We start from the raw sequence: 15,213 nt of genomic DNA, 5'->3' as shown, positions 1-15,213 counted from the left end.
TAAGATCTCATTTAGAGAACAAGCATCTTCATCTCTCTATATAACATCCATATAGCATACCTTCTTCATCTTTATATATAACATAGCTCATGGCATCTTCTGAACAGAATGGGATCAGGAAGGTGCCAAGGTGCTGGTGATATTAAAGAAATCTTTAATTATAATCTTCATTTTTTTTTTTCTGTCTCTGCACATAGATGGTGGAGTCCTAGTGGTCTCATCAAATATGGCTGCCTTAAACTACACTGGTGTCAGTCACACAGTCTTCCACTTGCTGGGCATCCCTGGCCTAGAGGACCAGCACGTGTGGATCTCCATCCCCTTCTTTGTTTCCTATGTCACTGCCCTGCTTGGGAACAGCCTGCTCATCTTCATTATTGTCACAAAGCGCAGCCTTCATGAACCCATGTACCTCTTCCTCTGCATTCTGGCTGGAGCAGACATTGTCCTCTCCACGTGCATAGTCCCTCAGGCCTTGGCTATCGTCTGGTTCCATGCTGGGGAAATCTCTCTTGATCGTTGCATTACTCAGGTATTCTTCCTCTCTTCCACTTTCATCTATGAGTCAGGGATCTTGTTGGTGATGGCATTTGACCGCTATATTGCCATTTGCTGTCCCCTGAGGTACACCACTGTTCTTACACGTACACTGATTGGGAAAATTGGTGTCACCTTAATTCTCAGAAGCTGTTGTACAATTTTCCCCGTGATATTTCTCCTGAAAAGACTGACTTTCTGCAAAAGTAACATCCTCCCAAACACTGCTTGTAAGCACATTGTCTTGGCCCGTCTTTCCTGTGATGACATACGAGTAAACATCTGGTATGGGTTTTTGGTGTTGATGTCAACTTTGGTCATAGATGTTGTGTTAGTTTTTATTTCTTATGTGCTGATTCTCCATGCTATCTTCTACATCCCTTCCCAAGATGCTCATCACAAAGCTCTCAACACATGTGGCTCCCATGTCTGTGTCATCATCCTCTTCTATGTACCTGGCATCTTCTCAGTCCTTGCTCAGCGATTTGGACATCACATCTCACCCCATATCCATGTCCTGCTGGCGAATGTCTATATTCTGGCTCCACCTATGCTGAACCCCATCGTTTATGGGATCAAGACCAAACAAATCAGGGACCAGGTGATTCATGTGTTCTTTACAAAGCAGAAATGAACATGTTGATGGAAACTAACCTTGTGCTGTTCTTAACAATTCTCTCTGTGCATGAGGTGAGTTTTAGTATCAACCTGCTTTTCTTTTCAGTTTTTTTCATGATTGACATTCACAAAGATTTTCTTGTTTTTTTGCCTAGTTCTTTAAAACTTTATACTTATTACGCTCATAAAGGAGATGGTTGGATAGCATCATCAACTCAATCGACATGGACTTGTGCCAACTCCAGGAGATAGTGAGGGACAGGGAGGCCTGGTGTGCTGCAGTCCCTGGGGTCACAAAGAGTTGGACATGACTTAGTGACTGAAAAACAGTTGCTCATAAAAATCTATAAAGGCTACAGATAGTGTTATCTTTTAACAGAAGTCTTTTTTCTATCTTCTTTTATAGATATAAGGTAAAAGCTGATCACTTCACTCCCATGTTAGGGTTGGTTTTCAGTTTTAATCACACTTAGCTTGTCTTCTATGCTCTCATTTCTAGGACAGAACTATTCAGAAATTTAAACTAAGAAACTGGAGGACACTTTCTCCTCATCTTAAAAGTGGAAGATTCAGTTCTTCCTTTCAGAGATCTTTTAACTTAGCTTTCTAGACTCCAGTCTTTGCAGCTTCAAATCTTGGAAAATGACAGAATTGAGAGGTCAGAATACGGAAACCCCTCATACTGGCAAGTTTTTCTATCTTAAGAATCACAAGAATGCAAGAGATTTCATACTGCCTTTTATATATTGTCTGGGTTTAGATCCCCAGCACCTAGTGCAGCCATAGTACTCAGCAAGTGTCTCATAGGAAAACCTAGGTATGCATTTGAGGCCTTGGAGGTTTGAAATTTTTACTGCAATTTTGTATGGATGCTGAAACTCTGCTGGCTTCCCTGTCCCCCAGGCGAAGCCCTTCTCCTGGGTCAGGATTGATCCTCAGCCCATGTCCAGACAGCAAATAGTTCGCTGGAGGGAAAAGTGGTTAGCAACTGTCAACTTGCTTTTGAATGGTTATCCTGTCTCTTAAAGTTTTGTTCATTTGGTCTGTGTTACTTTCTTAGCTATCTGATGGTTTAATATATCATTCTTGAAATTTGTCTTTTTCTTGTTGCCACAATGGAAACATTATCATGACATGTCCTACTGTGTCATATCCAAAACAAAGATTTCAGACTGATTGATGTTTACCCTGACAACACAAAAATAACAAACCAATAACATTTAGACTGAAGAGAATAAATATATATGCTTTTGCATGACTAAGATGTATTACTTCTACCATTTTCATCTGAATGCAAAAAAGGTCATAGTTCTTTTAATCATAATTTGAGATTCATTTAATTTTGGATTTTAAGTATTCCTCAACTTGTAGTAGAATATATGTATATACATAAAATGCAAAACGAAGTAATTTTTGAGTCTTAACCTGCATCAAGAATATACACAAAATAAAGGGACCAACTTACCTTAGTATTTTTAAAGATTACAATCATGAACCTAATAAAATTTGACTCAGCATTCTATTTTACTCTCGTGGTACATTATTTCCATCATACCAAGAAGACAGAAGTATTACTTATTGTCTTAATTATCTTACATAGTGTACTTCTCATAGCCACACATTTTCCCCCCAAAATGAGCATTTTTAAGAATATCATGAATTTCTAGACTTTTTTTCATCCACCAATCCTGTCAGGCGAATCCAGTAATTTCTGAGAAATTTGTTCAGTTCAGTTCAGTTCAGTCACTCAGTCATGTCCAACTCTTTGCAACTCCATGACCTGAGGCATGCCAGGCCTCCCTGTCCATCACCAACTCCCAGAGTTTACTCAAACTCCTGTCCATTGAGTCAGTGATGCCATCCAACCATCTCATCCTCTGTCATCCCCTTCTCCTCCTGCCTTCAATCTTTCCCAATGTCAGAGTCTTTTCAAATGAGTCAGTTCTTCGCATCAGGTGGCCAAAGTATTGGAGTTTCAGCTTCAACATCAGTCCTTCCAGTGAACACTCAGGGCTGATCTCCTTTAGGATGGACTGGTTGGATCTCCTTGAAGTCCAAGGGACTCTCAAGAGTCTTCTCCAACACCACAAAAGTTTCAGTGCTTCAGTGCTCAGCTTTCTTTATGGTCCAACTCTCACATTCATACATGACTATTGGAAAAACCATAGCCTTGTTTAGACAGAACTTTGTTGTCAACGTAATGTCTCTGCTTTTAAATACATTGTCTAGGTTGGTCATAACTTTTCTTCCAAGGAATAAGCAACCTTTAATTTCATGGCTGCAGTCACCATCTGCAGTGATTTTGGAGCCCGCCAAAAATAAAGTCTGCCACTGTTTCCACTGTTTCCCCATCTATCTGCCATGAAGTATGGTATCAGATGCCATGATCTTAGTTTTCTGAATGTTGAGCTTTAAGTCAAATTTTTCACTCTCCTGTTTCAGTTTCATCAAAGGCTCTTTAGCTCTTCACTTCTACCATAAGGTGGTGTCATCTGCATATCTGAGGTTATTGATATTTCTCCCAGCATCTTGATTCCAGCTTGTGCTTCATCCTGCCCACATTTCTGATGATGTACTCTGCATATAAGTTAAACAAGCAGGGTGACCATATACAGCCTTGAATTACTCCTTTTCCTTTTTGGAACCAATCTGTTGTTCCATGTCCAGTTCTAAGTGTTGCTTCTTGACCTGTGTACAGATTTCTCAAGAGGCAGGTCAGGTAGTCTGGTATTCCCATTTCTTTCAGAATTTTCCACAGGTTATTGTGATCCACACTTTCAAAGTCTTTGACATAGTCAATAAAGCAGAAATAGATGTTTTTCTGGAACTCTCTTGGTTTTTTGATGATCCAAAGGATGTTGGCAATTTGATCTCTGGTTCCTCTGACTTTTGTAAATCCAGCTTCAGCATCTGGAACTTCACAGTTCACTTATTGATGAAGCCTGGCTTGCAGAATTTTGAGCATTACTTTACTAGCATGTGAGATGAGTGCAATTGTGTGGTAGTTTGAGCATTCTTTGTCATTGTCTTTCTTTGGGATTGGAGTGAAAACGGACCTTTTCCAGTCCTGTGGCCACTGCTGAGTTTTCCAAATTTGCTGACATATTGAGTGCAGCACTTTCACAGCATCACCGTATGACACGTGAAATAGCTCACCTGAAATTCCATCACTTCCACTAGCTTTGTTAGTAGTGAAGCTTCCTAAGCCCCACTTGACTTCATATTCCAGGATGTTTGGCTCTAGGTGAGTGATCACACCATCGTGATTATCTGCGCCGTGAACATCTTTTTTGTACAGTTCTTTCGTGTATTCTTTCCCCCTCTTCTTAACTACCTACAATCTCAATCAACAATTTTATTCTTCTTCTGAAGAGAATGTAGTGGCAAATCACCCTATAGTTTTGTAGTACCTTTATTACATGGGCCACAATGGTGCAATTTGTGTTTAAATCAAGGTAATTTTTATACTTTAAATAGCTTTTGAAAATGGTTCACTGTTCTGTCTTCTCTCTATTTTGCTTCCATGACATCAATTTCCTCCTATAACTTCCCAGTGATTTTCCAGGAATCAACCAGGAAAAAGAAATCTACAAATCACATCTTCATTTTAAACTTCTTTTCCCATATAGACCTTTGCAGAGTATTGTGTAGCGTTCCCTGTGCTATACAGTAGGTCCTTATTAGCTATGTACTTCTTATATGTGTGCATATGTATGACTTTCTTTTCTTTTAACTCTTCAATGTCATTTTAGGTTCCAGTTCAGTTCAGTCACTCAGTCGTGTCCGACTCTTTGGGACACCATGATTCACAGCACGCTAGGCCTCCCTGTCCATCACCAACTACCGGAGTCTACACAAACCCATGCCCATCGAGTTGGTGATGCCATCCAGCCATCTCATCTTCCGTCGTCCCCTTCTCCTCCTGCCCCCAATCCCTCCCAGCATCACGGTCTTTTGCAATGAGTCAACTTCTCACATGAGGTGGCCAAAGTACTGGAGTTTCAGCTTCAGCATCAGTCCTTCCAATGCACACCCAGGATTGAATTCCTTTAGGATGAACTGGTTGGATCTCCTTGCAGTCCCAGGGACTCTCAAGGGTCTTCTCCAACACCATAGCTCAAAAGCATCAATTTTTTGACACTCAGCTTTCTTCACAGTCCAAATCTCACATCCATACATGACCACTGGAAAAACCATAGCCTTGACCAGATGGACCTTTGTTGGCAAAGTAATGTTCTGCTTTTTAATATGCTATCTAGGTTGGTCATCACTTTCCTTCCAAGGAGTAAGCGTCTTTTAATTTCATGGCTGCAGTCACCATCTGCAGTGATTTTGGAGCTCCAAAAAATCAAGTCTGACACTGTTTCCACTGTCTCCCCATCTATTTCCCATGAAGTGATGGGACCAGATGCCATGATCTTAGTTTTCTGAATGTTAAGCTTTAAGCCAACTTTTTCACTCTCAATTTTCACTTTCATCAAGAGGCTTTTTAGTTCCTCTTCACTTTCTGCCATAAGGGTGGTGTCATCAGCATATCTGAGGTTATTGATATTTCTCCCGGTAATCTTGATTCCAGCTTGTATTTCATCCAGCTCAGCGTTTCTCATGATGTACTCTGCATATAAGTTAAATAAGCAGGGTGATAACATACAGCCTTGATATTCTCCTTTTCCTGTTTGGAACCATTCTGTTGTTCCATGTCCAGTTCTAACTGTTGCTTCCTGACCTGCATACAGGTTTCTCAAGAGGCAGGTCAGGTGGTCTGGTATTCCCATCTCTTTCAGGATTTTCCACAGTTTGTTGTGATCCACACAGTCGAAGGCTTTGGCATAGTCAATAAAGCAGAAATAGATGTTTTTCTGGAACTCTCTTGCTTTTTCGATGATCCAGTGGATATTGGCAATGATCCCTGGTTCCTCTGCCTTTTCTAAAACCAGCTTGAACACCTGGAAGTTCACAGTTCATGTATTGCTGAAGCCTGGCTTGGAGAATTTTGAGCATTACCTTACTAGAGTTTGAAATGAGTGCAATTGTGCAGTAGTTTGAGCATTTTTTGGCTTTGCCTTTCTTAGGGATTGGAATGAAAACTGACCTTTTCCAGTCCTGTGGCCACTGCTGAGTTTTCCAAATTTGCTGGCATATTGAATGCAGCACTTTCATAGCATCATCTTTTAGGATTTGAAATAGCTCAACTGGAATTCCATCCCCTCCACTAGCTTTGTTCATAGTGATGCTTTCTAAGGCCCACTTGACTTCACATTCCAGGATGTCTGTCTCTAGGTGAGTGAGCACACCATTGTGATTATCTGGGTCATGAAGACCTTTTTTGTACAGTTCTTCTGTGTATTCTTGTCACCTTTTCATCTTCCACTTCTGTTAGGTCCATACCATTTCTGTCCTTTATCGAACCCATCTTTGTGTTTAATGTTCCCTTGGTATCTCTAATTTTCTTGAAGAGATCTCTAGTATTTCCCATTCTGTTGCTTTCCTCTATTTCTTTGAATTGATCACTGAGGAAGGCTTTCTTATCTCTCCTGGCTATTCTTTGGAACTCTGCATTCAAATGGGAATATCTTTCCTTTTCTCCTTTGCTTTTTGCTTCTCTTCTTTTCACAGCTATTTTTTAGGCCTCCTCAGACTTCCATTTTGCCTTTTTGCTTTTCTTTTCCATAGGGATGGTCTTGATCCCTGTCTTGATCCTTGTACAGGTCCTTGATCCTGTACAATGTCACGAACCTCCGTCCATAGTTCATCAGACTCTCTGTCTATGAGATCTAGTCCCTTAAATCTACTTCTCACTTCCACTGTATAGTCATAAGGGATTTGATTTTGGTCATATCTGAATTGTCTAGTGGTCTTCCCTACTTTCTTCAATTGAAGTCTGAATTTGGCAATAAGGTGTTCATGATCTGAGCCACAGTCAGATCCCGGTCTTGTTTTTGCTGACTGTATAGAGCTTCTCCATCTTTGGCTGCAAAGAATATAATTAATCTGATTTTGGTGTTGACCATCTGGTGATGTCCATGTGTAGAGTTTTCTCTTGTTTTTAGGTTTAGACCCTTTGAAATTTTTTTCCCCTCAGAGTGCCAAAATGCTCTATTTTTCTATGACTTGCTACTTATCAGATAAGCCTCAGCCAGTTAATCTCTTCCCAGTGAACACTTCCTCTGGCCATATATTTTAATTACATATGCCTAAAGTAGGGAATTACATGGTTTCAAGTCAGAATTCATAAAGTAAAGTCATCAGATGCCAACCAGAACAGCTTAGCTACCCGTTCTCAGTTCAGGCAGTAGGGTCCTAACAAGACTCAATAACTTACGTTAATCCCTATATAGATCCTTTGCTTTACCTGAAGCTCACCAAAGCACTGATATATTTATAAATTGCATAAAATCAATCTGTACTCTAAATCTTGTAATGACTATATTTTCATTTGTTTGTTGTGATATAGTACTGCTCTACTGTTTTCCCTCCTTGCAATGGGTTTTAAAAAATCTCTGAATTTATTCTACCACAAGCTTGTTCTTGAGGGCCATAGACTGACTGTGCTAAGATGGTGTCACTAACCTCACTGAGAAGTCTACTCTTGTTGAATTTTTTTGACATTGCTAAGTGCACTTTGTGTATTCTCAGCTATTGGTAGAAGGTCATTATTTTTGCAGAAACAAAAACTTGTATAGAAATATCTGCTAGCTAAAAATCTGTTAAACTATAATTTATACTGATGTCTTAATTTAAAAAAATACTTTATTTAATTATTTTCAGTATACTTGAAAAACATAGATGACCTGATTATTTGTAACATGTATTTTCTTAGCACTTTGTACATATTCAAACTGACCTTAGGCATATCAAATGTAAACAAAAATTTTCAAGAATCTATTCCATGTTAAAATCCATGGAGCATAGACAAAAGCTTATGCATAATAACATTTACAACAACTTTATTGATACTGGCAATCATTTGAAAATAAATGTTCAACAAGAATCTACAGGTTAACTAAAATATAGGTTTCATATATTGTTTATATGAAAATATTAGGCAGTAATAAATAAGTTTAATATACATATTAAGTATATTTGTATGAAAGAAAATGCTTGTTTTGTAACATTAAATAAAAATATGACATACAAATCACTATACAATATACTAATATATAAAATATGATTAAATGAAAGAATATTTTCTAAGAGTTAGCAATTATGTTTTGTGAATATAATTATATATATTGTGTCTCATTTTCTAAAACAGATATTATTAAAATAGTAAATGTAAAAAATTAAAATCTAAAATATATTGAATAAAAAAAGTAACAGAATTATCTTAGAACAACTTCTTGAAGTTAAAAACAAAGAGGAAATATCTGAAGGAAAAGCCTGGGGACTTTACTACATAACATTTAGGTCCTCCAGTGTTATTAAGGGCTTCCCAGGTGGTGCTATGGTAAAGAATCTGCCTGCTAATGCAGGAGACATAAGAGATGTGGGTTCAATCCCTGGGTCAGGAAGATCCCCTGGGGGAGGGCATGGCAACCCACTCCGGTATTCTTGCCTGGAGACTCCCAAGGACAGAGGAGTCCTTAGGTTTGCAAAGAGTCAGACATGACTGAAGTGACTTAGCACCCAAGCACGCATGTAATTAAAATTGAAGACAGATAAAATGAGGAAATATTTGCAAAGAATGTTACTTTGAAATACTGCATATATGTTAGATACGAATGATTAGTCACTTTATGATAATTCTTAAGTTGTTACAATTTGTAGTTAGTACAAATTAATTAAAATATGTTTCAAACATAAAACGCTTTTAAAAAATCTCTGTGAAAACAATAGGATGTAAGATTTTACACAAGATTAGGTCACAAAGCTTTAAAACTTTGAAATGATAAGATGGAATTATATCATAAATATAAGTCATACAAAATTTTGTTTATGCATTTAAATAATTTCCAAATAGTTTACAATGAGAATTTCATACACCTGCTCTTTAAAATAAACAATTATTTTCCTAATTTAGTATTTGCTATGTTAGTAATGTTAGTAGATCTAATACGTACTAGGGAAACAACACACACACACAGATACACATAGAATGTTGATCTTTGTTCACACACATACACACAAACACACAAATGCTCATACATGAAAAATATGTGACAATGTACATTAAGAAGTTTTGACAATGATTATCTCAGAACACCGAAAGATTGGTGACTTTTGGAATCATTTTATTTCCATTAGTCTGTATTGACTGTTTCTTAAAAGAGTGGCCATGATTTAGTCAAACGATAAATGCACTTTTTATAGCATTTTATTACAAATATTTTCAAGCATAGAGAATATCTGAAAGACTTTTACAATTGTCAACTATATGTCAACCATCTAGTTTCTTCTGTTAAATTTTGCTTCTGTCTGCTTTATCATATTCCTATCAATCCCTATATTCATATATCAATCCATGCTGCACATGGGAAGAGCACATGCTGCACATGACCAAAGAGGGGTGAAAAATGAATAAATAATGTGCTGTTTTTGAGGAACAGGTTTTATGAATGGTGAAAAAGAATATGTTGCTGAAATGTAGCTTCTCGCTAGATGCCTAGTAGTCTTATTTGCCCTGTGAAAATGGGAATCCTTGAGAGTATCAGCAAATAGTACGGACAGCAAGTAGTATGAGACTCTCAGTTCCCTTCCCGCAGCACTATTCCCAACACCTGTACTCTATCCTCTGAGACATGTCTCTATCAAGAGGATGAAAAGGCAAGCCAAAGCCTGGGCAAGTCTGCACACCACACATATGACAAAGCACTTGTGCTTAGAGTTATAAAGAATAGGCAAAATATTTGAACTGACACTTCACTGAAGAGGAATATTCAGATGCCAAACAAGTACATGAAAAATGTATAACATCATTAGCATCCAGAGATAATGTAAATTAAGACCAGAATCAGACTAGCTGCAATAAATAGTGATGATGCCAAATGTTGGTGAGGATTCAGAGAAACTGGATCACTTTGGCACTGCTAGTGGGAATGTAAAGTGGTCAAGCTACTCAGGAAAACATTTTGGTGGTTTCTTACAAAGTTAAATATCAGCTCATGTTTATAAACTTATAATCTATGGGCTTCCCTGGTAAAGAATGGTAAACCAGGCTCAGACAGTAAAGAATCTGCCTGCAATTCAGGAGACCTGGGTTTGATCCCTGGGTCAGGAAGATCCCCGGGAGAAGGAAATGGCAACCCACTTTAGTATTCTCACTCCAAGAAGTCTATGGACAGAGGAACCTGGTGGGCTACAGTCCATGGGGTTGTAAAGGTCAGACATGACTGAGCAGCTAACACTTTCACTATGATATAACCCAGAATTGCATGTTTGAGCATTATCCCAGAGAAATGAAAATTTATATTTACATGAGAACCTTTGCGTGAATGTTCATAGCAGCTTTCTTTATCCGTAATAGCTAAAGCTGGAAACAACCCAAGTGTTATTTACTGTGAATGTTTAAAAACACAACGTACATTCTCACCATGACATTTGACACAACAATAAAAAGAAATACACTACTAATATATGTAACATTTTGAATGAATCCTAAGGGAATTATACTGAGTGAAATAAACCTAGTCTCTAGAGGTTATATATATCACAAAATAACAAAATTTTAGAGAAGAAGGTTGTCAAGGACCAGCCATGGAAACAGGGATGTGGGTGAGGCTCCAAAGGATATCATAAATGGTGACAGAACAAGTTTGTATTTTAATTGTGGTGATGGTTTCGTCAGTCTTTAATGTTATATAATTATAAAATGACACACACAGACAGAAGCATACATACAAGTAGAGAATATAAAACTAGTGAAATCTAGTGAGCTCTGCGGTTTGTACCCATGTCAACTTTATGTTTTGCTTTTATGTACTTTTATGTAACTTTTATGTACTTAGTCATGCAAGATGCCACTGCTGGGGAAATCTGGATGAAGGATAAATAGTATCTTCGATCTATAGTTTGTTTTGCAACTTTCTGTGAATCTATAATTATTTAAATATAAAACTCAAAAAAACTGTTGAGTGTGAAATAAAGATATCTCAAGACAAATGAAGATCATCTTTAATAATAATAATAATAGCAAACATACATAACACTATGTTTTAATAGTGTTAAACGCATAATAGCAAACGCATATATGCCTAATGCCATTCTAAGCACTTTACATATATTAAGCCATTTAATCCCCATAAGAACTCTGTAATGTTAATGAAATAATCCTAATTTAGAGATCAGAAAATGAAAATAGAGAAATGGATGTTAATAATATTCAAATCCTGGCTTAAGGAGAATTTCCTATGATTAACCAATGAAAGAAACATTAAAGAAAAGACACAAATATAGCTATTAATATTTAAATCAGTTTATAAAAATATTAAGAAGGGCAGACATACTAGATAAATACTTAAATATGGGAATGTTAACACATTATTATCAATAAATTAAAAAATAATGATAAAAGATAAGGATAACATTAGAGTTTTCAAGAGTTAAATAACCTGAAAAAAAAAAGGTAATTAGGCATAAGTGGGAGCAGCCAGAATCATCTAGGAGATAAACAGCACAAACTTAAATAGAAAAAATGAATTAGCGCCTGTCTCTGCCATTTCCCTGGTAGATTTCCATATCCTCATCTTTAGCATTTATTATGGAGCCAAAGTGAAGATTATGTGAGGTAGTGTACATAAAAAGCTTAGTGTGGGAGCTGTAACATAAGTACTCAACAAATGGTAGTTATCATTATGTCATAGGATAAAATATGAGTATCTGATAAATGTTTAGTCTCAGTAGCAATACAAATGCAATTAAAATTGAAATACAATATCATTTTGTCCTTTAGAATGAAAGAAGTTTTTAAAAATGAAAATACTCAACCGTATTGTTAGTGCAAAGAGATATATATACTATGCAGCCTTTCTAAGTGCAATTTCATAGGACTCATTAAAAATATCTATAATGTGTGAAACATAGGATTGATTCTAGGACTATTCTTAAAATAAAAATTGAACAATTAGAATAAGGTTTATATACAAGATATTCAGAGGAACATTGTTTATATAGCTAAAAATAGAAAGCTCTAAATGCCCATTATTGAAAATATATAAAGATATATATGGAGCGAGAAAGGAATGTAAAGCAGTAAACCAAAATGCTAACAGTGGTTTTCTTCTGACTAGTGATTTTCTTCATATTTTTATTGTTTCCCAACTATTATGTTGAGCTTTTGCATCTTATATTTAAAGATAATACTTAAAAATAAATTTACTTAGAGCATATCTATGCTGGTACTTAAACAACAAGTAAAACTGAGTATTAAATTTGCAAATATATAATCATAATACCATGCAGAAAGGAATTAAAAGAAAAATGCTTGGTTAAATAAATTATAGTAAACTCTGTAGTGAAATACGATATAGACACAGTAATTTTATTACTTATAATAATTTTATATTGTTTATGTGTACTCATATATATTAGAAATGATCAATGTCAACATTGTACTGATAGAAAAGTAGCTTACAGGTCATATATATAATATGGTATGTACTATGATCAAAACTATATATATGTATCATATTATGTTTTCCAGATAGATATAGGAATAGATAAATCTTTAGGTACAGATGGAGATAAAATACAGACACAGATTCAGATACAGATTCAGGTTAGTTGTAGACATAACATATAAATATATATGCATATGTACAACCATAGAAAACAACATTTTACAATAAAGTTGCTTGAGGGCTATAAATTTATGGGTTTATGAGTTCCATTTCACATTTATCCTTATTCATAATTTCTAATGCTATCTACAAGGAACATAGATTTTTAGTCAAAAGTTATTAAATAATTACCGACAACATGCTATTTTTATCAGAGAGGAATTACCATCTAAACAACACATTGAGAGGGAGCTGTGGTTAGAGAAAGTGTCACAGGGGAGACAAGATGAGAACTGGGTATGAAAAGGGGAATAAGTATTTTCAATAAATCAGTGGAGATTATCCCAAGACAGAGCAGAAATACCTGGAGGATATGACATGACCTGGGAAAGTTGAGGAGTTAATGACCTGGAGGATATGACATGACCTGGGAAAGTTGAGGAGTTAATGACCTGGTGTGTCTGAACCTCAGTTTCCTTTGAAGGTGATGTGGGAAGTCTTGCTATAAAGCAGGTCACGAATCAGATCATTAAAGGTTTCGAATGCACCCTTGAGAGATTACCGAAGAACATGGCCTGACAGTGAGATTGGAGGTTTCTCCCAGCAATCATCACTCCCTCAGAAGCCACATTAATGTTCCCATGACAGGAGTTATTAGTCTCAGTCTCCTCAGTCTCCTCAAGGGTTGTTCTGTAAAACATGAAACACACAATTCATTTACATTCTCTTATTACAGACATGCATGTTGATAGGATGTAAATTATGATATAATAGGAATACTAAAATCCAGGAATTACAGATTCTAAGAATGTCACATAGCTAGAATAAGAGACATTAAAGAATAGAGGTTTGTATGTAATTGTCTAAGGACATCACTAGCTGTCTCAGAGCTTGAGAAACTCAGTGAGGCATAGCTGAGCAAATCCTAGGCCAGAGCACCATTCTCACTTTGTCTATTCCTGAAGATCATGCTACGGTGCCATTAAGGATAGATGACTTCTGAAAATCATTCCATCCTGTTTCAAGGTCTTTGCAGGAGGTGGCTGTTTGCTCAGTCAAACAAGCTACTTCTTTCTCAGGCTGTTTTGATGATGGAAGACTAAAGCCCTATACCCTCTCTGATGAACTTGGAAACAAGATTATTTGGTGCAGTAATGCTAACAATCCATTCATTAAAAATAACACATGCACACATGTGTTGTGGAGGAGGGGATGCACAGGCTTCAGTTCAGTTCAGTTTAGTTGCTCAGTCGTGTCTGACTCTTTGAAACCCCATGGACTGCAGCTCGCCAGGCCCCCCTGTCCATCACCAACTCCCGGAGTTTACTCAAACTCATGTCCATTGAGTCAGTGATGCCATCCAACCATCTCATCCTCTGTCATCCCCTTCTCCTCCTGCCTTCAATCTTTCCCAGCATCAGGGTCCTTTCCAATGAGTCAGTTCTTTGCATCAGGTGGTGAAAGCATTGGAGTTTCAGCTTCAGCATCAGTCCTTCCAATGAAAATTTAGGACTTATTTCCTTTAGGAAATCCAGGGCTCCTTTAGGATGGTTTGATCTCCCTGCAGTCCAAGGGACTCTCAAGAGTCTTATCCAAGACTTCAGTTCAAAAGAATCAATTCTTCAGTGCTCAGCTTTCTTTATAGTCCAATTCTCACATCCATACATGACTACTGGAAAAACCATAGCCTTGACTGGATGGACCTTTATTGGCAAAGTAATGTCTCTGCTTTTTAATACACTCTCTCGGTTGGTCACAACTTTTCTTCCAAGGAGTAAGCATTTTTTAATTTCATGGCTGCAGTCACCATCTGCAGTGACTTTGGAGCCCCCCAAAATATAGTCTGCCACTGTTTCCCCATCTATTTGCCATCATGGGATCAGATGCCATGATCTTAGTTTCCTGAATGTTGAGCTTTAAGCCAACATTTTCACTCTCCTCTTTCACTTTTATCAAGAGGCTCTTTAGTTCTTTGCTTTGTGTCATAAAGGTACTGTCATCTGCATATCTGAAGTTATTAATATTTCTCCCAGCACTCTTGATTCCAATTTGTGCTTCACCCGGCCCAGCGTTTCTCATGATGTACTCTGCATATAAGTGAAATAAGCAGGGTGAGAATATACAGCCTTGACGTACTCCTTTCCCGATTTGGAACCAGTCTTCTGTTCTATGTCCACTTCTAACTGCTGCTTCCTGACCTGCATACAGATTTCTCAAGAGGCATGTCAGGTGATCTGGTATTCCCATCACTTTCAGAAATTTCCAATATTTGTTGTGATCCACACAGTCAAAGGCTTTGACATAGTCGTCAAAGCAGAAATAGATATTTTTCTGGAACTGTTGC

General features: G+C 37.1%; 1 protein-coding gene across 1 annotated transcript; it reads left to right on the top strand.

Annotated features, from left to right (window-relative positions):
• The first annotated feature begins 226 nt into the window (after positions 1-226).
• On the top strand, positions 227-1,171 carry LOC122704520 (olfactory receptor 52B4-like). Its single transcript, XM_043919346.1, has one exon. It carries the CDS (start codon positions 227-229, stop codon positions 1,169-1,171), a length of 945 nt encoding a protein of 314 aa, XP_043775281.1.
• Positions 1,172-15,213: the final 14,042 nt, after the last annotated feature.

This window comes from Cervus elaphus, chromosome 1 (assembly GCF_910594005.1).
Source record: "Cervus elaphus chromosome 1, mCerEla1.1, whole genome shotgun sequence".
Taxonomy (NCBI): domain Eukaryota; kingdom Metazoa; phylum Chordata; class Mammalia; order Artiodactyla; family Cervidae; genus Cervus; species Cervus elaphus.
The sequence above is the reverse complement of the archived record's forward strand: the minus strand, read 5'-3'. Positions and strand labels throughout refer to the sequence as shown.

Excerpts from the sequence above, each read along its gene's own strand:
- LOC122704520 (XM_043919346.1), top strand. The coding sequence starts at position 227 with ATGGCTGCCTTAAACTACACTGGTGTCAGTCACACAGTCTTCCACTTG.